This window comes from Wyeomyia smithii, chromosome 2 (genome assembly GCF_029784165.1).
Source record: "Wyeomyia smithii strain HCP4-BCI-WySm-NY-G18 chromosome 2, ASM2978416v1, whole genome shotgun sequence".
Lineage (NCBI taxonomy): Eukaryota > Metazoa > Arthropoda > Insecta > Diptera > Culicidae > Wyeomyia > Wyeomyia smithii.
Window position 1 is genome coordinate 200,495,656 of NC_073695.1, and position 25,061 is coordinate 200,520,716.

General features: G+C 39.2%; 1 protein-coding gene across 1 annotated transcript; it reads right to left on the minus strand.

The window, feature by feature from the left end:
* Window positions 1-404: 404 nt before the first annotated feature.
* LOC129724237 (uncharacterized) lies at window positions 405-20,091 on the minus strand. The gene is made up of 2 exons (XM_055678959.1): window positions 19,143-20,091; window positions 405-1,246 (listed from the first exon to the last, which is right to left on the minus strand). Exons 1-2 carry the CDS (start codon window positions 19,285-19,287, stop codon window positions 879-881), a joined length of 513 nt encoding a protein of 170 aa, XP_055534934.1. The 5' UTR covers window positions 19,288-20,091; the 3' UTR covers window positions 405-878.
* Window positions 20,092-25,061: the final 4,970 nt, after the last annotated feature.

A 25,061-nucleotide genomic window follows, 5' to 3' on the forward strand; every position in this document is an offset into this window, starting at 1 on the left:
TTTTTTAAAAAAAAATCTTTAGTATTATTAGATAACCCTTCTTTGCAACTAAATAACTCGTCTAGTTTAGTAATTACTTTTTGTGCTACTAAAGTAAAGCGTGAAGAGTTCATATTATGTTGCCAAGAAAATTTTAGGACAAGATAGATGTGTGATATCTTCAAGCACCGGTTCATAACTCGTGGTAGAGGAAAAGGGCTCAAACAGAGAATTTTGATTTGTGACATAGCAAACAATATTGTTTGTTGGGATGCTTAACTTCATTAACAGGTTATCACAAATACGCTGCTCATCTAGTGCGAACATTCGCTTCCCAGTGCATCCCTTCTGAATGTGGGGTTTGGCCGCAGTAGATCCGGGTAATTACATCATCGCTACATTAGTATTACAACAAAAACCTGGTATCGTAAATTAAAAAACTATATATCATTCCAGCAACCCTGAGAAAACAAAAATAGTTACACTAATGCGTAATGTTAACATCTAGGTTGAATTTATTTATCTACATATCACAATTGATTAACGTACAACCGATTCGCGTGTTTAGAAAACATATCGTTTTACCAGATAAACGGGCCGTCCTAAGCTAACATTACACAAATTTCGCCGGAGGGGCTTTCTACTATTCGCATTGTTATTCCGCCAAGTGTGGGAAGGTTCCCATCTATGAATCAGATAACCTGGTTGCGTCTCATTCGCTAACCCCGTAAGGGCCGAGCTATTCATACTTATATCATCAATCGGGTTTCCATTCTTGACGAATTGCTATCGATGTAGTTTTATTGGTAAATTAAAATATAAAACCAGCCAATTTACGCTTAACTAACGCAAACGCCGGCGCTGCCTCACGTTTCACCGACGCGTGACGTGCTTCGTTTCTACGGAATCCGCAATGGTGTTCCAGGGCCAGCATTGTGCAGCTGGTCCAAAATTGCCTTGTGTAGTTCCTCAATCTGCTGGTACAGATAGGAGTGCACATCACCCCTGCCGGAGTGGTTGTACGAGTTGCCTCGGTTGTCGAACGACGCAATGTTTCCGTTCTTATCAATCTCCGCGTAGCTCTCGAAATGCCCCCCGGGGAACTTGTTTGGCTCGCGCTCCACCGTTTTGGCTGTGGCCTTTCCGGCCGGGTCAAGACACTCGCGTGTCACCTCGATCGTATTGAAGTCCTCCTTGGTGTTGTTCTTCACGATGATACACTTGAACGATGTCGGCGGGCAGGTCAGAGTGTCACAGATTATGGTACCTGCCAGCAAAGCAAAAAAATGTATATGTATGAGTAGGAAGAATTTAATTTTAGAACCTTAAAAGTTTATACTTTGGGATCAGTTTAAAGTCGGTAAGTTATTTCGAAAATATTTCAGGGAAGTGGGGAAATTTGTTTGCTTCTTATAAAAATAAAGTTAACCTTTGATGTTCGGACCATTAAATGAAATCAAAATAGATTAGTTAGAACAAATACTGTCAACTATTATAGTTGCTTTTTACTAATGTATATATTCGATAAACTTTATAGCCAAAATCAACAAAATGATTCGACAAACATTCTTACTTGCCGTGAACGGATTTTTTCGGAAATAACTACAAATTTTGTGAAATATTTCGTTGAGTTTCTTAGCTGGTAAGTTCTCAGTTGTTAAATATAAGTGTGTAGCTTGAGTTATCTTCCCAACGATATGCCTAGATGCATCCAGTTTACCCAGCAAAATTGATCACTAGCCATTACAAGCTTACCAAAGGGTGTGCCTTTCATTTATCGTGTGGCGAACGACGTATAATTAAGTAGAATTTAGCGAAACTTACAGTAACCGGCAACATCACGTGAAGCCGGTCGCTTAAAAAAATAGAATTTGCATGTCGGTCAATAACACAACTAACGGGAAATCTAGAAAAGGTAGTAAGTTCTGATTTTATCGTGAATGTTAATAGAGCGTTAATTAGAACATGATATCAAGCGGTAACGCCGGTAACGCAAAGGAACCTCATATTTATCAAAGCTGGCAGGCTACCTGACTAAAGGCCTAGAGTTAAAGTTTGGCCGACTGAATTTCCGTCGATCTGGCAGCCATTCTAAAATTTCAAAGAACTAGCAACATTGCAAAAAATAAAAGTCATTACATGACTACTCGTATTTTCAGTTTCATAGTTTTTTGTTGCAGTTTGTTTTGCTACATATAAGTAGTGAAAAAATGAAGTACTGTTTTCTATTTTGTTCAAATCGAATATCACGAAGTTTTGAAAACCTAAGCTATTTTCGATTCACCACCAATAAAAATCATCGCCGAAAATGGCTTGAGTTTTGTCAATTACCGGAGGATATTTTAATAACAGAAACGACACGTCTTTGTAGCGTAAGTTTTGCGTTTTGAAAATATCAATCCGAATAAACTTTAATCACGAGGATTTATGCTTCGCGTCGAAGAATGGAAAAGTTAGTAAGTAAGTTAATTAGTAAGTTTGTGGCTCAGTGAGACACCGGATAACATGTCGATTGATTACGCTCCGTTCAAAATTCCATGTGTCCAACTCAGAATCTCATCCAGTTGTCAACAGTGAGGAAAAACAAAAATAAAAATTAATCAGAAGCAAAAGATCAGAGACAATAAAAAGGTGGTCTATTCAATGTTTAGTTTTTTGTTATATTCGAGTTTCATCTCTTTTTTCGCATTTTGCTATTGCTAAATCACAGTACTTCCCATCTACTGAACAAACTTGACATGTCAAACATTCTTATGTTCGATTGGAACGAGTTTTGACAGTTCGATTGAAACTTTTTAGTGACAGTCGTCCAAACTTCAACTCTAGGGCTTTATACCTGACTGGTCGAATCGAGACTTTTGGATTATAGACACTATATGACCAGCGGACTGAATCGCAGCGAGCCAAAACAACTGTCAAACGTGCGAGCCAAAATGAAAATCTTGTATCAAACGAATAACAAGAATATAAAAAAAACAGCGATGCCAGTGCTGCTGCCATTCACTACGAAGGTCTATATATAGTGTCTATAACTTGGATGTGTTGCTGACAACAAGTTTTTTGATGTATGACAATGTCTTTTAGGAAGTTCGGCTACAAAGGAGTGTACAAAAAATCTTAAGAAGAAAAGTGACGAAATTTTTCCATTTTTAAATACTTATAAGTCGGTTTGTTTTCCCGGTACTTATAACCGGTTGTTTTCATTCTTGCAGCAATCAACTGGTAAATTATACACGCATCCGCCCAAATGCAGTAAATTGTTGTTTGATTATGTGAACTATTGTAACTAATGTACGATTGAAAATGGTCAAGCCTTGTTGAAACGAAAATAACGTCCTTCGAATGGTCGCTTGCTGGATATTTCGAAAAAGGTCGACGAAATAGTATACCAGGTTAGCCGAGAATGTACTCTTTGGGCTATAAAAGAATCTGCTTCTGATCAAACTAATCACATTTTATTGGTGGATGGTGGGACGGTCGCACAGTCACGGTGAGACCGTTATTATCAAAAAAAAAAGTACCATGTAATCGGTGAACGCCAGTTTATTTGCTATGATGTTTTACATCTCTGTGTGAATTTTTGAAAAAATCGTTGGTTGCATTTTTGAGTTACGTCCATTTTATGTTAAAATGTCCGATATCCTTAAAAAATCATACAAACTCCATACGTAATTAGTCCTAGCCTCTCAGATTTCAATGAAACATTGTAGGAATATATGTTTTGTCTCCCGAAAAACAATTCCCGTATTCATTTTTTTGAAAATGAATTTTCATTCAAATTTCCAAATGTATATATTTTTTGCGTTTATGATATTATTTTGCTTGCATATTTACCATACATATGTTTAAGTCTACTTACATTCAGCTATGCAATAAAAATGAAATAAGAAATAAAATATAAATTAACAATAATAAGTGTCCGCTATTATAATCAACAACTGTATTCAACAACTGTGATTTGTAGGCCATTGATGTTGATCAGGGCCGGATTTAGACGCTATGGGGCCCGGGGCAAATTTGTTTTGTGAGGCCCCTTTTCTTAAACCATTTAGAGCTAACGTTCTGGAAGGTGACGAGCAAAAAAAAGGTCGCCCTAGGACTAGGGGGGCCCTTTCAATCGGGAGGCCCGGGACATTTGCCCCTTTTGCCCCCCTCAAATCCAGGCCTGATGTTGATACAATTTTGCATCGCTTCCAAGTAAGAGCGAAATCACTGTGGACAGATTCTGACGCCTGCTGCTGAAGTAACCGCAACATAATTTGAAATAAACTTTTTATTGCTAGGTTATATCAGTTTTATTGAAATAAAGAACTTAGGCACTTTTCAAAGCTTGGGTTTGTTTTATTGTTATACGAATTGCGTATCGGCAGGCAAACCATCTATTCCTATAAAGTTTCATAAAAAACAGAGAGGCTAAGACTAATTTCTGGTGGAGTTAGTATGAGTTATCTAAGGATATCGGACATTTGGTCGGCGTGCGACCAGACCGAGCCAAGCGCCAAACACATTATTTCGAGTAATTAGCATTTGAAAATTGACCACCCATCAATTAATCGTGTTTGAGCTTATTATTAATTCAATGCTAACACGTAATGAATAAGGCTTAATGAATGTCCTGTTATCATAAAAACACGAAAAATAGCAATAATTGATAAAATATTTGGTTTTTATTTTTGACACCTATGCACTCAGTTCACTCTGGTCGAACGAAAATTTTAAAAAATGGTCTTCAGTTCAGTCTGGTCAAACCTATTTACTACAACATATCAACTTGACTATTGAACAAGCTATTTTTTCTCACTAGTCAAACGTGATACATAGATATCAACGCTGCTTTATCTCTCAGTCTTATCTGTATCAAAAATTATACAGTTGATAGACAAGCAAAGCTTAATTTCTGTTGCTCTATTTCCTGGTGCCAAAGCGCACCAAGTGCTAAGTGTTAAGATAGTATCAATATGAAATGCTCTGGTATTTTGAAGCGGGTATTGTCTAGTTTTATTGATTTGCCGTATATAAACCCAGTCCTGACGTTTGTTACAAGAAAAAAATTAATGTTAGTTGAAAAATATCAAATGAAAATAAAATGCACTTGGTTCGGTCTAGCTCAACGAGATCTTGAAAATAAGTGATGTGCCCATTGAAACGAAATCCGGCTCTACGAAAACCACCTGGCTGTTTATTTATCTAATTCTGATGACAGTCGTATTAATGAGCTGTCCGAAGCGGAGAAATCAGTTACTGGGTGAAAAAAATCGCAAAGTTTGCTTTTAAATCACAAACAATCACTTTCTTCAGATGCCATGTCTGTGTTTACGGTTCACTCTGGTCGAACGCAATTTTGTTCTTTTCACAAAGTGCTACAGAGATTTTTTATTATAACATTCCTATGAACTGTTTAAATGATTTCATTCATTAATGGAACATAGATTATCAGTTCGCACATCCACTGGTGTTAATAACTCAATTTTAAAGAAAATGGCGCTTGGCTCGGTCTGGTCCCACGCCGACCATTTTGACATAAAATGGACATAACTCAAAAATGCCACCAGCGATTTTTTTCAAAATTTACCCAGAGATGAAGAACATCACATTCGTTGTTTTGCTTTCGTCTTGATTAGACGCAAATTGTTTATCTCCGTTTGATTCGCAAAATAACAATACACGAGTTATCGTACGGGTGTTTTTTTTCGATTAGTTCTTGTGTGCCATAACAATAGCCTGCAATATATCGGCAGAAACATCTTCTGCACACTGGTAGGGGCAGGCTACCCCGCCAGTGATCTGATACGCAGCTGATAAATCAGCAAGAATAATTCTCCCGCACCGCTGTTACCCCGCTAGCAGCACGGACCATCATACGATCGAGCGAGTGGAAGTCAACTACAAGTGGCATCTACAAGGTCGAGTGTAAGATACGGCCACTGTGTCACAACACGAAGCTGGATCGTCATTGTTTGTTCTGCGGAGACACTCGATTAATCCAGCTATCAGCCGTGAGGTCGTGACTTAGACGTTCGGTGAAGTATTCACTTTAGAATTTTTATCATTATTATTAATATTATTATTATTATTGTTATTATTATAATTATTATTATTATTATTGTTATTATTATTATTGTTATTATTATTATTGTTATAATTATGATTATTGTTATAATTATTATTATTATTATTACTATTATTACTATTGTTATTAGTATTAGTATTACTGTCTTTTTTTAATTTTGATCCATTGTATTTTGAAAAATTGTTTTTAAAATTTAATATCAACTACTTGATCCCCCCACCCCCCCACATTCGAATATTTATCGTTTGTGTGCGGTAGAGCGTAACGCTCTCGCAAAATGGACGACATGCAGGTGCAACTATTCCTGGATGTGGAAACAAATGGGGAAGAGATTGAGATCTCCCCCATCAATTCCCCTCTACCTTCCCCGCTACCTAGCCCCGTACCAAGGGTACCGGCAACACGGGAGAAAGCTTACCCAGATGCTTCGAAAGGTCCGTTCGTAGTTTACTTTAGGCCCATAAAGAAGCCTCTTAACATTATACAAATAGGCAAGGACCTGGCAAAACAGTTTTCGGCCGTAACCGAGATTACGAAGGTGAGGCCGAACAAACTGCGAGTTGTCGTGAGTAGCTTGAAGCAAGCAAACGAAATTGCTAGCTACGAGCTCTTTACAAGGGAGTACCGCGTGTACATCCCTGCCAAGGACGTGGAGATCGACGGTGTGGTCACCGAAGGAAGCCTCACGGTCGATGACATTTTGCGTCACGGGGTTGGCTGCTTCAAGAACCCCCTGATTCAAGATGTAAAGATACTGGATGTCAAGCAATTACATTCAGTATCCATCGAAGAAGGGAAGAAGAAATTCCTCCCTTCGGATTCCTTCCGTGTAACATTCGCCGGATCCGCACTGCCGAACTACATCTCTTTGGACAGGGTTCGTCTGCCTGTACGCCTGTTTGTACCGCGGGTCATGCATTGCCAAAACTGCAAGCAGTTAGGTCATACAGCCACCTACTGCTGCAACAAGGCACGCTGCAGCAAGTGCGGAGGCAATCATGCTGAGACCGCTTGCAGTGAGGATACTGAAAAGTGTCTTTACTGCGAGGGAACTCGGCATGACCTTTCGGCGTGTCCCGCGTACAAACAGCGCGAGGAAAAAATTAAGCGTTCCCTTAAGGAACGATCAAAGCGCTCTTTTGCAGAAATGCTTAAGAGGGCTGAGCCACCCTCGACAGGAAACATCTTTTCCTTTTTGCCAACCGATGAGGGTACATCTGACGATCCCGTCGAAGGGTGTTCTTATGCCTTGCCAGAGGGATCTAGGATGAGGAGAATGCTCAACTCTCCTAATCTTTCTCGCAAAGGTCGTAAGATAACCCCTAGCGGAATGACCAATAAGACAACACAGAAAGGAAGCGGTGAAGAAAAAACGAAGCAAGTACCCCCCGGTTTTAATTTCAAATCAAACCAGGAGTACCCACCGCTTCCTGGGGCACCAAAAACCCCTCGTGCACCCATTTCTCGATCAGAAGACATAAAAGAAACAGGGTTCATTAAATTCTCTGATATTGTGGACTGTATATTTAAAACATTCAACATACCAGATCCCCTTCAAAACATTCTTCTTGCCCTTCTCCCTACAGTGAAAACCTATTTGAAGCAACTCACAGCAACTTGGCCCCTCATTTCAGCTATCGTATCTTTCGATGACTAATACGTCGAAAGAGGTTAAGAATTTTGTCACTGTGTTACAGTGGAACTGCAGAAGTATCATCCCCAAATTCGATTTATTTTCACATTTGATAAACACATACAATTGTGATGCGTTCGCGCTCTGTGAAACATTTCTCAATTCAAATGACCAACTTAATTTCCACGATTTCAACATCATTCGTCGAGATCGAGACTCACACGGTGGAGGGGTACTTTTAGGGATCAAAAAGTGCTATTCTTTTTTCAGAATCGACCTCCCCTCGATCTCGAATATTGAAGTTGTTGCCATTCAAACGAATATGAAAGGAAAAGACCTTTGCCTTGTTTCGTTATATATTCCCCCATCCGCGCGGATTGAACAGAAGCAACTCCTTGACATAGCAGAATTGCTTCCCGCACCTTTTCTGATTTTGGGAGATTTTAACTCTCACTGTTCGCTATGGGGGTCGCTGTAGGACGACAACCGATCTTCTTTAATCTGTAACTTGATCGACGACTTCAATATGTTGACACTTTTGAATACTGGGGAAGCGACACGCGTACCTTATCCTCCAGCACGTGAAAGCGTGCTTGACCTATCCCTCTGCTCGACATCACTAGCGCTAGATTGCCAGTGGAAAGTTATCAACGATCCCCACGGTAGTGATCATCTTCCAATCGTTATATCAATTGCTAATGGTTCAACTCCCCCGAACCCAATCAATATTTCCTACGACCTTACACGTAATATTGATTGGAAGTGTTATGAGTCTATTATAGCGCAATCTATCGAGACTCACGAGGAACTTCCTCCGGAGGAAGAATACGCGTTTTTAGCTGGCTTGATAATCGACGCCGCGACTCAAGCTCAGACGAAACAGACACCCGGGGTAACGATTAGACAGCGCCCTCCCAACAAATGGTGGGACAAAGAGTGCTCTGAGCTGTACGTGCGAAGGTCTGCGGCGTATAAGGACTACCGGGAGTACGGCACTGTCAACCTGCTTCGAAAGTACGAGGCACTGGGCAGGCAGATGAAGAGCTTAGTAAAGGCGAAAAAACGCGGGTACTGGCGGCGGTTCGTAAACGCGTTGTCGAGGGAAACAGCGATGAGCACTCTTTGGGATACCGCCAGGCGCATGCGGAACCGTGACGTTTCGAATGAAAGCGAGGAGTATTCAGATCGCTGGATACTCGATTTTGCCAAAAAGGTTTGTACCGGAACAGAAAACCTTTCGCGACGCGTTATTAGTAACTACGGAAGAGCCTCCATTTTCGATGTTGGAATTTTCAATGGCTCTCCTGTCGTGCAACAATAAGGCTCCAGGGTTAGATAGAATAAAACTCAACCTGTTGAAGAATCTACCCGACTCTGCAAAAAGACGCTTGTTGAATTTGTTCAACAAGTTTCTTGAGCTAAATATTGTTCCGCATGACTGGAGCGAGGTAAAAGTCATTGCTATTCGGAAACCCGGAAAACCTGCCTCTGATCACAATTCATATAGGCCGATTGCGATGCTCTCTTGCCTCCGGGAATTAATGGAGAAAATGATCCTCTTACGGTTAGACATATGGGTCGAAACAAACGGGTTACTTTCAGATACTCAATTTGGCTTTCGCCGTGGCAAAGGGACGAACGATTGCCTAGCGTTGCTTTCTACTGAAATTCAACTAGCCTTTGCTCGAAAAGAGCAAATGGCTTCTGCGTTCATGGATATTAAGGGGGCTTTTGACTCTGTCTCTGTAGAAGTTTTAAGCGCGAAACTTCATTCGCAGAGACTTTCACCAAATTTGAATAACTTTTTGCTCAATTTGTTGTCAGAAAAGCATATGTATTCCCCAGGGTTCATGTTTAAGTCCTCCCTTATATATTTTTTACGTCAATGACATCGATGAATGTCTTGTAAATTCATGCACGCTAAGGCAACTTGCAGACGATAGCGTTGTATCCATTACTGGTAGCGAGGCTAGCGATATGCAAGGACCATTGCAAGATACCTTAGACAATTTGTCTGAATGGGCTCTTAAGCTGGGTATCGAATTCTCTCCGGAGAAAACTGAGCTGGTCGTTTTTCTAGGAAGCATAATCCAGCTCAGCTGCAGCTCCTACTAACGGGTAAAACGATCTCTCAGGTTTTAGTCGCTAAATATCTCGGGGTCTGGTTCGACTCTAAATGCACCTGGGCTTGTCATATTAGGTATCTGACACAAAAATGCCAACAGAGAATTAATTTTCTTCGTACGATTACCGGAACCTGGTGGGGAGCCCACCCAGGAGACCTTCTAAGGCTTTACCAAACAACGATATTGTCTGTAATTGAGTACGGGTGTTTCTGCTTCCGCTCCGCAGCAAACACACATTTGATCAAACTGGAACGAATACAGTATCGTTGTTTGCGTATTGCCTTAGGTTGCATGCAGTCGACCCGTACGATGAGTCTTGAAGTGCTAGCGGGTATTCTTCCGTTGAAACATCGTTTTTGGAATCTCTCTTACCGGTTGCTAATTCGATGCACAGTTATGAACCCATTAGTAATTGAAAATTTCGAGAGGTTGGTCGACCTTCAATCTCAATCCAGATTTATGACTTTATATTTTGACTATATGGCTCAAGATATTAATCCTTCTTCATACGATTCCTCCAATGTCGCACTTTTAGATACTTCTAATAATGCTATATTCTTCGACACCACCATGAAACAAGACATTTCTGGTATCCCGGATCAATTGCGACCCCAAGAGATCCCTAAGATTTTTTCCAATAAGTTTAAACATGTTATAAAACATGTGATAAAAGGTTTTACACTGACGGATCTAATCTAGATGAGTCCACTGGCTTCGGTGTTTTCCACGAAAATTTTACCGCCTCCTACAAACTTGATGCTCCTGCTTCCGTGTACGTCGCAGAGCTTGCTGCCATTGAGTACTCTCTTGGGATCATCGAAACCCTGCCCATAGACCACTACTTCATCTTCACAGACAGTCTCAGTGCCATTGAGGCTCTGCGATCGATGAAGACTGTGAAGCACACCCCGTATTTCCTGGGGAAAATACGGCGGTTTTAAGTGCTTTAACAGATAAAAATTACCGGGTTACCTTAGCGTGGGTCCCTTCTCATTGTTCCATTCCGGGCAATGAAAAGGCTGACGCTTTAGCTAAGGTGGGTGCTATTGATGGCGTTATTTATGTAAGACCAATTGCTTATGATGAATTTTATAGCATTTTGCGTCAGAGAACACTCAACAGTTGGCAATCATCATGGAACTCAGATGAACTGGGGCGGTGGCTACATTCCATTTTTCCTAAGGTATCGACGAAAGCATGGTTCAAGGGGTTGGATGTAGGTCGGGACTTCATTCGCGTGATGTCCAGACTTATGTCCAATCACTATACGTTAAACACGCATCTCTTTCGTATAGGGCTTGTAGACAGTAATCACTGCGTTTGTGGCGATGGCTGCCATGACATCGAGCATGTTGTTTGGTCGTGTACCGAATACTGTGGTGTTAGGTCTGATAGATTCCCTTCGGGACCGAGGAAAACAACCGAACGTACCCGTTAGAGACATTCTGGGAAGCGGTGATCTCCAGTACATGACACAGCTATACGGGTTTATGAAAAATGCTAGCATTTTTTTATATATATTTGTTTATATAAAATAAATTTGTTTATAAAAAATGAAGAACATCATAACGAACAAACTGGCATTTAACGTTTTCATGGTACTTTTTTTTATAATAACGGTCTCAGGAGCACCGTGACAGTCCTATCTTGGCTGTAGCGTACCCTTACTGAAACGCAGAGAATCTTTGGTTATTTTCCAGAACCTTATTTCCGAAGAAGTATTTTATTAGTGTTGGATAGAAGTTATTGTGATTGATCACTCTTGAATGCAACAATGCAAGTAATGCACACTGTTTTATTTTGCTGATTTCGTGCTCTAAATTATTAGCGTCCTCAAATTTGATTTTTGTAATACACTTTATTTGGATAAGTTTGTATGTATTTTATTATGCTTTTTTTCAGAATGGACGATTTAGTGCTTAATTCACCTAGAAGTGATGAGTGAAGAAGTGAACAATGAGATAGACAGTTGTTGTCTTCGAGAAAGTTATAGTGAATGTGTTTGCTAGCATCTTTGTCGAAGGTGTCGGAATTCTACCTCTTATGTTAAAAAAGATATAGAAAGCTTTATATACAAAGTTCAATCATATCATAATTTTTAATATAGCTTTTCTCCTGGATGTTGTACATACTTTACATACAAATTATTAAATCTTCTACATAATTATTAGCCAAATAGAAATGCATATTTTTGCTGAACATTTGATCTAAAGAAGAAGTTTTTCAACCATTAACGGTTTTTTAGGTGTTAGTTCAATATTAATTTAGTCATTCCTACGCAAAAATATGCAGATAACTATTTAATATTCTGAAAGCACGTTTGTTCTGCTTCCAAAAGAATATAAAATCATTTGTCTAATAGAATTTTTTCAATTGTTTTAATGAATAAATTCCCTGGCATGAAAATTCGTACTTTCAAAATAACTTTGTTATTTCTAAATATAGCGTTTTATGATCTTCTGCAAAAATATTAACCCATAAAAATCGCACAATTTTGTAGAAGGTCATTAAAATGTAGAAAATCATGGGAAGGAGTTATGAAGAAAAATATGAATTTTCAGTTACAGTTTCACATATGACGTCATATAAAGCGAATCAATCATTAACTTTTGGAGTTCATTCTTCGAGTCTTTGAAGAAGACTGTCTAATTCAAATAGAATAAGAAGAGTTTTGGCATCTTCTGTTAATTCTGTCGTGTTAAATTTCGGCCAGCCTCCGTTACCATCGGATCCGAAGAAACTGTGTTCGTTTTATTTTCAAAATTTTATGTTTCAAAATTATCAACAGTTTAAGGGCTATTCCCACTGCTTCCGTTCAGGGACCGGGCCGGGACCGGGCTCGTCCGGGACTTTTCATGCATTCACACTGCGCCGTGCTTGAACCGTGCCTGCGCTGCGCTCTGGCTGAGAAATGTTGATGTGTGTATGTGAAAGAACGTCTTTCTCTTTTTTTCATACCGCAGCTCACTCCGCGCGAAATATGTCACTACAACATACACGCATCCACCCGAGTGCCTTCCGTGCACTCTCCGGCCAACACAAAGTATCGTCGGCAACGATAGTTTCCCTCTCGCACTGCGGCTGCACGACGGCAACTCAACGCTGCCCCGGTCTGGGCACGGCGCGTCGGTGTGAATGCGTTCATAAGAACGCATGCAATCAATCTCAAACGAGCCCGGACGACACGCGGAACAGTCACGGCCCGGTCCCGGAACGGAAGCAGTGGGAATAGCCCTTTATTCGTATTTCCATTGCAACAGCCGCTCATAATAATTCTAGAAGCTTTATAAGGAAATTTGAAACAACCAATGAAGAAGGCAACAAAATTGACACTTTAGGTTTCGTCATGTGTGAAACTGTAACTCAAAATTCATATTTTTCTTCATAACTTTAATAACATACAAAGAAACTTCTCCAAATAAAATATAGCACTTAAATGAATTTGGAGGACAGGCAGACATTTGCAGGCTGTAGAGGCGCTTGAATATGCAACAATGGATTCAGTAAGATATGTATAAATTATTGTTTCGATTTTGTTATGTGTTGATATTCGAGCTGCCCAGTAAAAAATATTCTACACCATATATTACGCCGCTCTGAAAGTGCAGGAAAATGTCGCGTGTGTGGATTGCAATATCGGGTTTTTTTCCAGGTGTTTTTTATCATACATTCTTTATGCGTTTGCTTGAGAAGATAAGTGACATTTCCCGTACATACGCTGGCAAACGTGTATAGACCATTTTACGAACTGGTAGGGTAGAATACACGGGATTTGCTGATGTTGCTTTTACACACTTAGTTTCTTTTACCGAACTCAGCAAACTTTTTACTTAGTTTTCAACAGCTGAGCCATCAGTAATCTGTTCGGTAATTCATTTGCTTGACGAGTGTTCGGTATTTTTTCATTGTCGCTGAAACGTCAAAAAAAGAAGATAGTTCAGCAAAAAATTACAAACCGTCCATCAAAGGTTGCTGAATGTGTCGGCATTAACAAAGCTGACGATTCGTCGAAAATTACCAAACGTTCTGCAAAATGCAATGTAAGCCTTTTCTTGGTTATAAGATGGATAAATATAAATACGTTGAAAAATTTCATACTGGTATTTCGGATTGTTTTTATCAGTTTCCAGCATATTAGAAAAAATACGCTCATCTTATGGCGAATATAATTTTTTTTAAAGGCTTCGAATAAATTTATCTACTGGTGGGGTAAATTTGAAAGTTCGATATACATGTCTAATTTATTTGTTCAAATACACTCGCGGAACACTTTTAAAACACAGCCAAGAAACTTTTCTGAAAATCTTAAGTGGCGGACTTCTGATGTACGATTCTGTTTTGACAGATGCAGAAAAATTACCGAACAGTATTAATAGTAGAAAAAAAACTAAAGTTCAGTAAAACAATTGGAGGTTTTTCAGCAACATCTGGATAAGTGCTGATAGATCGTTAAATGTTTACTGAACTATAAAAAAGTGCAAAAATATTTTAGTTTACTGAAGGGGTCAGCAATGTTTTTCGCTGAACTCGTCAAGTGAATTAAATTATCGGCAAAAAAATTAACCGACATCAGTAATTTAAATTACAGAATGATCAGGAAAATGTCAAGTTTACTGAACGCGATCGTGATAAAAATTACCGAACAATTAAGACGGAAATAAGTGTGTACGTGCGTTATGTCAGCAGTTCCATGTTTTCTGTTAAAATGTTATTCATAAATTGAGTTTTGAAACGTTTCTTAAAATAGTCTATAGCCGTGTAGGGTTGTTCCTGTTTCGCTCGACCTGTGAATTGTCGTATCCCGGTACACCGATGTTTCCACTTTTTGTCGATAACGTTCGGGATTGTGGTAGACGCGTGAACGTGTGGATGATCTGTTTAGATGACTGTGTGCGGTGAATTGTTGTAGAAAGAAGCGACACGTCTGTGCAAGCGCTGCAATGTTTTTGTGATAACTTATTTCAATTCATGTTTTCAGCCGCAGAAAGGAGCACAAAAACAGTTATTGATAAGCCATGAATTATTCTCACTAGAGGTTTTTTTTTTGGCGGAACAAAATATAACGGACAATTTCCATAAGGTTTTCGAATCTATTTTTATTATTGTTTTGCGTTTTCTACGTTGAAAATTTGAAAATTCAGCTATGGAAGGCAGCCAACCGAAGCCTTTTTTACATTCCCCAATACTTGTTTTAAGTAAGGACGTGGCCGGCGCCGTTATTGGTCTATAAAAATCGCGTCATTGAATGATGCACAGTGAAAGGGAATGACCAATCCTAGTCGTTCTTTCAGTGGATTCATTATGCATCCTGAGTGGCTCGGACCCATCACCAACCATTTGATATGTACAGTCAGAAGCTTTTACATCAACCCTGCGGTCGTGGCTTTGCCCACACCTCTGTCATTTTGGATGTTGTTCGGCCTGACTAGCATTCTGAGCTTCGATTGTAAAGATGCGGTCACGACGAAACTGAGCAAACCTGCACTTTGCAGTTGAAATAACTGGAGTAGATGTTCCGTAACATTTATCAAGCCATTCGCTTGAACAGTTTGTTCCCGAGTGAATAACCTGTCAGCATTCTACTGCCGCGCATAGCAAGTTAGTCCCATTTGCATTTTCAGCAAGCCGAGAAAAATGCGATTTATATTAGTTAGTAGCTTAAGTATTTAGGATAAATATTAGTAATTAATAAGTATGTGTGTCCAATTAGAAAAGGGTGACTTTTCAACACTTTTAGAAAAATTGTAATTTTAATTGTTAAGATTTGTTTGCTTTCGTAGTAAGGACTTATCATTCGTAGGAATTCAAACCTACTTGTCCAAAAAGGTGAAGTAAACTTACAACTAACTTAATTGCTAACTTATTGGCTATAAAGAGACCTTATCGTAGCAATTGAGGACTGCAACGATTTTTATCAAAAATTGTTAATAATTTTGTTTGACATAGCTTCTAATGTTTCAACACCAGTAAGTCTATATAAATCGAGTGTACCAAACCAAGGAGGACGTTTTAAAATCATTTTTAGAGTTTTATTCTGAATCCTTTAAAGCGTTTTCTTTCTTGTTAAACAACAACTTGACTAGATCGGTATAGCATAAAGCATTGCTGGTCTAAAAATTTGTTTGTAAATCAAAAGTTTATTCTTTAAAAAAAGTTTGGAATTTCGATCAATGAGAGGATATAAACATCTCGTATATTTGATGCACTTGGCTTGTATACTTTTAATGTGCTCTTTGAAAATAAGTTTTTTATTGTAAATTAGTCCCAAGTACTTATCCTTGTCAAACCAACTTAAAATAACCCCATTCATCGTGACAACGTGATTATTGTTTGGCTTGAGGAAAGAAGTCCTAGTCTTATGAGGAAAAATCATTATTTGAGTTTTAGAAGCATTAGGAGAGATTTTCCACTTTTGCAAGTAAGAATAAAAAATATCTAAACTTTTCTGTAATCGACTGCATATGACACAAAGGCTTTTTCCTTTTACGGACATGCTTGTGTCATCGCAGATCAATGACTTTGTGCATCATGGAGGCAAATCAGGAAGATCTGAAGTAAATATGTTGTACAGGACTAAATAGATTGTACAGGGCTAATCTTCAATTGCTATTTTCCACCAGTGACAAATGTTATTGCACCGATTAAAAGTCGTGCAACATATGTCCTGTGTGTGTTATGCATTTTCTGTGATATTTCAGCATCTGATGCGAGTTTGAACGAATAAATGAAGGTTTTGATATTTTAATCAGTATTTTACATTGGTTTTAACTCTCAGCTTTAACAAGAACAAACTTTGCTTTCGTTAACTGGTGCGTGCTACCTCAGGAATTCAAATCCAAATGATGGATTACAATAATCAATATGCCTATTGGATAGATAAAATGGTGGACAATTCTATGACATATCAGTTATCATGGTTACTTTATTGCTCAGCGGCGAAAATTGATGAAAAGTTCCAACATCGAATTTCCGCGAACTATCAACCAATCCCGTGCGAATATGCCTAGCGCAGACCCAATGAATAGACACAAAAGTTGATAGATTTTTCCTGTCTTACTTTTTCTTCCATGAGCCTAGACTATTTTGAAGAATTTGTAACAGCCTCATTTGACAGACAATTTAATGATCTGCTGTGATCAATTTGTTAAAATTGATATCATAAAGCGAAACATTCTGGTACAAACAACAGTAAACTTGGTAAAGCACTCACCGCACTAAAGGCAGAGCGTAACACACACTCGGTGCTTGATGCTCGTTTTAGGATCGGCACACAACGAATGAAGAGCAGCAACACACAGTGAATAGGTTTTATTTTTGTGCTGCTTTCTTGTATCCTAATTTTCGTTTGCTATATGACACGTTGCAACTAGATGACGTTTGCAAGTGACTATATCGTCTGTAAATTTAATCTCAAAATCGTTAGTTTTGATAAGAACGTATTTGAATATTAATTTTAAAAATCAGATTTCGATTTTCATGCAAACTTCGAGGAAGTTGTTTGAATTAAAACCGTTTTTTTTTTCCTTTTTTGTGACCTTTTTTATTTGAGCTGTAAAGGCGCATATACTCTAGATTGTTTGTGAATTTCAAAACGTGTGTTTGTGGGATAAAACTTATCAGTAATAAGTTGAAACTATGACATTTTGAGTTGTACCCGTCTTGAAATCAACCGACAATATATTTTGTGTTGCTTTCGAAATCGAATGTCATAGAATTATTGCGAAGGAATTTCATAACTTCGAGATGATCTGTTTAAAGCAGGAAATCATTTTCCTGGCAACATTACCAGTGTACCGGCGTCAATCAAATTTTCATAAGTTCATCAAATTTTCATCAAGCAGGTCGGACTAACAAACCAAATCAACGAGCAAGATTTTCAATCTGCTTCGAACATTGCTTCTATACGCTTTGCGCCTCTGACTTCATGGATTTGATTTCCACAAGAATACCATACTTTGAATTAACAAACACGGGGATATCCGTTAGCGTGAAAATAGATACTGTAAGCAGGTTGTATCCAGGTGACCGAGTGCCCATTAGGGTGGGACAAAAAATAAATGTTAGCTCCCATGCACTTTTCGTGTTCCTTATGGGTCCCATAACAACTGTGTAACTTTTCAGATCGATCGGTGAAACGCCCGATTTGCGCCCGATTTTTAAAGTTTCCATACGATTTTATATGGGAAAATCCACTTTTTCAAAACTTATTCTCTATAAATGTCCAGTTGCCTCCTAAAAATATATGGATACATGATATTTGTAGGAAATTTTCCTGGGAAAAACTCTTTTGAAGACCGTGAGGCGCTACGATGCTTGTAGAAGCAGCTATTCACCCCAAACTGATTGAATGTCTGGCGAACGGCTCACCATTGAAATTTTCCAGCAACACTGCTACAGCATGCTGCAATTGCAAACTTGCTTAAGTATAAGAAATAATTTCGCGTGGAATTAATTTTCAAAGTGTGATTTTTACTCATAGTATCTTCGGGGAAGCCTTCAAGATAATTTTTAACGATATCATTTCTTATCACATGGTTGAATTTGCAACAGCAGCATGCTGCGGCAGTATTGCAAGTAAAATTCAATGGTGAGCCGTTCGTCAGATATTTAATCAGTCTGGGGTGAATATCTTTTTTCACAAGCAAGGTAGCGCCTTGCGGTCTTCAGAAGAGTTTTTCCCAGGAAAATTTCCTACAAATATCATGTATTGATATATTTTTTGGAGCCAACTGGACATCTGTATGAAAAAAGTTTTGAAAAAGTGGTTTTTCCCATATAAAATCGTATGGAAACTTTAAAAATCGGGCGCAAATCGGGCGTTTCACCGATCGGTCTAAAAAGTTACACAGTTGTTATAGGACCCATAAGGAACACGAAAAGTGCATGGGAGCGAAAAAATAACACCATCGCTTTTTTCCCATATAACCGTGTCCCAGTCTAGTGCCCATATGGTCAAAATCTTACACGCGTGGCTGTCGCGAACTCACATCATCTACTACGATAAATCATCTTTCTCTTCTTTTTCTCTAATTCCAAGGAGCTATCCAAAATTGGTCCGATCATGGTACATTTTCGAACTGATCGATCATGATACAAATCTCTAATAAAACTGTTTCAAACTTATCACCATTTTAATCTGTGTTATATTATAGCCTCTCAGTAGATTTTCATTTTCCAGCTGACACTCTTCGGTTGTTTGTCAATTTACTCGACCTGAATTTTGCTTGAAACTTTCCACAACTAAATTCCACAAACCAAACTGATTCGAAACTGCACTTTTTATGTTCAAAACATATAGCTCAAATAATTTTGATTCTGTACCAAAAAAACTTACCATTTTCAATCCTAGCGTTCGATTCTCCACTGAGTGTGAGTAGAGAATTCAATTGCCGTTTTTCGCGAATGGCAGCTCCATCAACGGAACAAAATCCGACTACCAGAAGTAAACTGGCGCACCACAGCATTTGATTGGAATTCATACTGATTTTCGATGGGTTGGAAGAAGTACAACCAAGTAACTTCAACGGTATATTTTCCGAGGCTCTTGTTTTCACCAACACTGTCACCAGAACAATGCAAACGCACCACGAATCGCCAAACTCAAACTGACTGAGCGGGTCCGCTACCAGTGACTATTTAAAAGCGTCTACTTCTAGTAAAAACAACGCTCGGACATCAGTAATCACCACAATTGTTAACGCAACAATCTACATAGGAACAATTAGGTGCTACTGTTGCATCCTCAATGACCTCACAGCCAGCTCGGGTGGGAAAATCAATCTCCCAGAGCCTCCTCCGGAAGGTAAATCGCTGGCGGCGAATTGATTCACCCTACTGTTATCAAGTGCGTACGATCTTTTCGCATAAAAATGACTTATTTTAAATGCACTCAACACCTTAATTGTTCGGATTAATTAGCATTTCCAGCTAGGGTGTCACGGAACAAGCCAGTGAGGCTGGTTAGTGGAGACGCCCGTATCTTTACTTTCGGTTTCACTAAATCGTAAAAGCACTACCGTGTTGTATTGAAATTATTTGCCACGTTAATACTCTCAGAAGTGGAACTCCCGACCTAATTAAACAAATGCGTCATATGATCTTAAAACTCGTGATATCCAAGTAAGACCGGATGTAGTCACGCTACGCACTTTATCTTAACTGTCGTAGAATTCCAATTTATTTCAAACATCTACGTTATTATGCCTCACGGCAAAGAAAATACTTTGTAACGATTAATAGTAATCCCTATACAACAACGGTGTGAAAAAGCTTGTAGCACATAATCTACTAAAATGCCAAAGCTGATCGCACTTCAACAGTTTGTATGAAAAATCAGCCTCTGGGTTCACGAATCGGCTGGAAGGAAACAGATAAGCACTGTACTAATGTGAAATTGATAGGCTTCGGGGAATGAGGGCAATATTTCACGGTGATGTGATTGTTGTAATACATTACAGATTAACAAAACGGCAGCCGCGGAAACATAAGCAGCAACAACAACGCTGCCGCTCTCCGGTTGTGGCTAGCGGAAGCCAGTGCAGTCGATTTGATCGGTTCGAATGGCAACGTGAGTTAATTCGCCGGCAACACCGCAAATCACGGTTTTAGTATTTGATGTGGTTTCCATCGTTGATCGTGGTTATGTCAACCAAGAGTAATGGTGGAGACTTATTTCTTTAATAATATTTTATTTGGTTAATAATATTTTATAATCGAGGGTAGGTAGGTACTAATGATAGGAATTAGCTTCTTTGGCGATGATGTCATTCGCAAAATTAAACGGTAGTTTTTGTTGATGGATGCAATATGACGGGATCGATAACCCGAATCCTGAAGAATATTTCGCTCCGGATAACCGAATCCTCCGGATAATCGAGCCAATGAATTATCTTCATACTTTAAATTATCATTTATCTAGAACAATCAGTTTTCTGGTATGGAATATATTGCATGCCAAGGTCTTATTTACGCGGGGGATGCGTCTCAAACTTGTTTGGACTTTTTTTGAGTTAAAAATATAATGAAGAAATCGTCTTAAAATCATTTCATCATTTGAATATGATAATGGAAATTTTTGTGTAATGGAAAAAAACCCGCGTCAAAAAACGCTTAACAAAAGATCCTACTGTACTCGTTAATTGTACTGACATATGCTTCATGAACTGTTGGAAAGTAAGGTTAGGTCGGTCCGTGCATTGATCTATAGGGCAAAATACTAGATCAAGGTTGGCATTTCTAGAGAAAACCGACAAAAGGTAAAAGTCGCAAAAGTAACTAATCTAAGACAATCTCCAGAGGACTGAAATTATTACATAGAAATCAAAGAAATAGTTATCGGTTTCCGTTATACTCTTCTAGTAGAGTATACCAGAAACCGATAACTATTTTTTTGATTTCTCAATCACTCTGCTAAGACGCTCGGTATAGATTTTCTAAAAAAAAACATTACATGTTAAACACAGACTATGTTAAAAACAATCACGTCTATTTATTTTTCGAAAGAATTTTTCTTTGCTTTTTTTTCTTGTCAACTGGTTTACTAGCTTTGTTATGTTGTTAGTTACGCCCTTATGTTGGTTCAAGCATGTGTGTTTAACCCAGAGCCGGATTTACGATTGTGGGGGCCTGGAGACCAGTTTTAAGTGGGTGCCCCAAAATAAAACAAAACCGTTTTTTCAACCGCACAAGTTGAAACGTTTATTTTCTTATTGAAAAGTTACCAGCAATTTGTTAGAATTTTAGAGAAAGACAGATGCAGATTAGAGAAAGACTGCGCAAATATAAAACAACCCTGTTAATAACCTACAGAAACTAGGAAAAAACTACACACATCTGCAGGTCAATAAAATCTGCACACGGACTCTGAAAATCTGCATTTTGCAAAGCACATCTGGTATGATTCGGACAGGTAAGCAACAGCGATGCGTTAAAAAAACTTGTGGGTTTTTTCTTTCTCTGCTTTACCTCCCATGCGCGCTGGTTCGATTCAAATGGTGTGTGGTGTGTTAATGTGTGTCATTCCAAGAGATTCCGAGGTGAACTCTCATAGGATTTAGCAGATATTGGTGCTCGCGAAAAAATAACACTGAAGGAAAGTTTCAGATTGAAATGCTCTGTTCAAATTTTCTTGCTGTAAATCGATCTTTTGATTCTCATTTGAATCTTTGAAAAACATCATTTGAAAAACTTTTTCTCGATTTTAGGGGCCCCCAAAAATGTGGGAGCCCGGGCCCCCCTTAAATCCGACTCTGGTTTAACCTAACGTCAAACTGTCAAAAATTCATATTGCCTCAACACGTGTTCCAATACAGCCAGTAATTGAAGAGAAGTGAAATGATAGCAGTTGGAAAAAGTTAAAAACTTCGCATCATGCAACGGAGAATGGTGCCAACCATTAAAGAGAAAGTTCAAATCGTAGACGATTTTGAGAAAAGCCTTTTTACCAGGGCCGGCGGTTGATGTGGGTAGTATGGGTAGTAGTACCCACTCGAAAAATATCCCTGTGGGTACTTACCCACAGGGAATTATCGGACGAAACAAACAAAATGCAATGTTTTCTATGTTCGAAATTTAAAATTGCCGCGCATATGTGCATGCGATCACTTTTCATGGATATCGTTGAGTGAAAGTTTATGTAGCTACATATTTCATGCACTTTTAAATAGTTTGCTATCAAACAAAATTTCGATTTCGAATATTTCAAAAGCGACTCTTGCGCATGTTTTTCATTGCTTAAAAAAGTAAGACTTTTACTATTGTAAGTGAAGCCTTGCCAAAACTCCGATTAAGTTAAAATTTTGGACTTTTTTCGAGAAGACGTAACTGTTGAGCCTTTTCGTTTGCATTTAAAAAAATGCATAAAAATTGTCGATTTTTTTTCAATCATAGTAACCCATAACTCAGCCGAATTAATTTAACTCGAATTCTAGCCTTGATGGCGAAAACAGTGAAACTACTTCAGAAGTGTGCACGTTCAATGAACGGTACCCCGCCGCGTCAAAAACGGATTTCGTGCGACACTTTGTGGACGCCGGATACGCCCATTTCAACATCGATAATATCTTGGCACTATTGAACAAGAATCAAAGCATCGAAAAAAAACTTGGCTCCGAACGGCCGACGCCCTTTAGCGATAGAAATCTTTAAAGGGTGATGAAGAGGATGACCGAGGGAAAAGTGGCTACATCGTTGCGTGCGCTTCGTGAGGAGGTTGGTGCCATCGGCCAAACTGTGAAAATTACTTGGCGAACATGGATGGCAACGACTGGCAAGGCACTTCGTATTTTACTTCCTCCACCTTTGACACACCAAGTTCCCCAAGATGGTGCTGCTGTGGCTGACAATCAGCAAGAAGGGGATGTCTAAGCCGCTCTTCTTTTGCTCCGGACTGGCAGTGAACGAGGAAATTAATAGTAAGAAGTACCTACCGGAAGTTGCGTCGTTCATCAAAAAATACCATAAGAGCGTAAACGCGATGTACTGTCTGAATCTGCCGTCGACCCACTACTCGAAGCAATCGTTGGAGGAGATGGAGCGTTCCCTAGCTGCGTCGCATCGAGAGTTTCTAGACGCAACTGAAGGTAAGATTTACAATTTTGTCACGAAAATAGATGAATAAAGAGAAGAAAAAACTCAAAAACAAGCCTCTGCGCATGTTTTCGTTCGCCATGGCGATTGTTGTATTCTTCACTAGACAATGCTTTACACATGTTTTTTTTTGCGAAAGTCAAAATATTTTGGCAATTCAATCCAAAAAATTTTTCATAAAAATCTATGGTGAAGGACCCTTTTATGTAAGTCGAGGGTACATTCGAAAGTTTCTGAAATGAAACTAGGTATATCCGATTACCACAAAAGATCAAAACAATGATCGCAGTAGTCCAAATCTTAAAAAAAATGTCCAACGACGTAGCAATATAGACACTATATATAGATTTGTGGACTGAATCACAGTGAGCCAAAACAACTGTCAAACGAGCAAGCAAAAAAGATCATAATGAGAAATTTGTATCAAACAAATAACAACAATATAAAAAACCAGCGATGCTAGTATTGTTGCCATTCACTCCGCAGGGTTATATGCAGTGTCTATACATAGCAAGCATTGCAGCAAGCATATGTCACTCAGTTTGCCAGCATAGTTCGAGCAAACAAGTTGACTGCTGCACAGATATTGAATTTTGTATTACAGGTGTACACCTTTATCCACGTTTGTTGCACATGGTGAATTATCAGGAACGCATAACCTTTATGCCGTGTTGCAATGCAGATACATAGATCCTTCAAGCTACCGCTATGATGATAGGAAAATCGAGACATCTAAGGGCGCTTAAGAACACAAGAACTGCCAGTGCAATATACTTTTTCAAAAAACGTTTGGATCACACGATGGCTGTTTCGGGATTGGTTTTCCCATGAGTTTGTTGCTAAAGTGACAGTTTCTCTAAAACCTTAGGGTCTACCACTTCGGGCAGTGCTGGTGCTAAAGAATTGCTCAACAGGCTTGCCAAATCTACAGAATTTTCAACACATCTACCAATTTGTTTAACTTTTAAGGATATACAAGTATACGGAGCATTCCGTAGAAATCAGGAAAAAACCCTAGAAGTCCCAGCTTAAAAGGGTGAGTTGGTAAACTAGACTGGGTGTCAAATTTATCTCCGGCCCTCACAAGTTCCTATCGCACGCCTCCACGAGATATACGATCACATTAGACTGCCAGCAGTAAACATGGACACAACTAATTGGTGTAGCCTGGTGCTCCGACAACAGTGAGTGAGAAGGTGCGACACGATCGTTGGCGCGTAAACCATACTTCAGCGGTAGAGGAAATGCTTCGCCAACCCGAGTGTCTGTTCACCAAGATGGTGCGACTGTTTTGCTGGAGCAGATCTACGATAGCTGCCCGCGACGGGACGTGGAAGTCGTCATTGGGGATATGAATGCTCAAGTAGAACGGGAGGCAGTGTACAGACAGGCTAAATAGCCTGAATGCGGTGGCCATCGGTGCGTGCACTTCGCAGCCTCCCGTGGCATGGTAATCCGAAGTACCTTTTTCTCCCGCAAAGATATCAACAAAATCACCTGGAGATCACCCGACCAACAGACAGAGAATAAAATCGACCACGTTCTAATCGATGGTAGGCTCCTCCGACATCATCAACCTACCGCAGTGCGAATATAGATTCGGACCACTTCCTAGGAGATGTGAGCAACTGCGGGACGCCGGAGTCGCACAGGAATACGCGCAGCA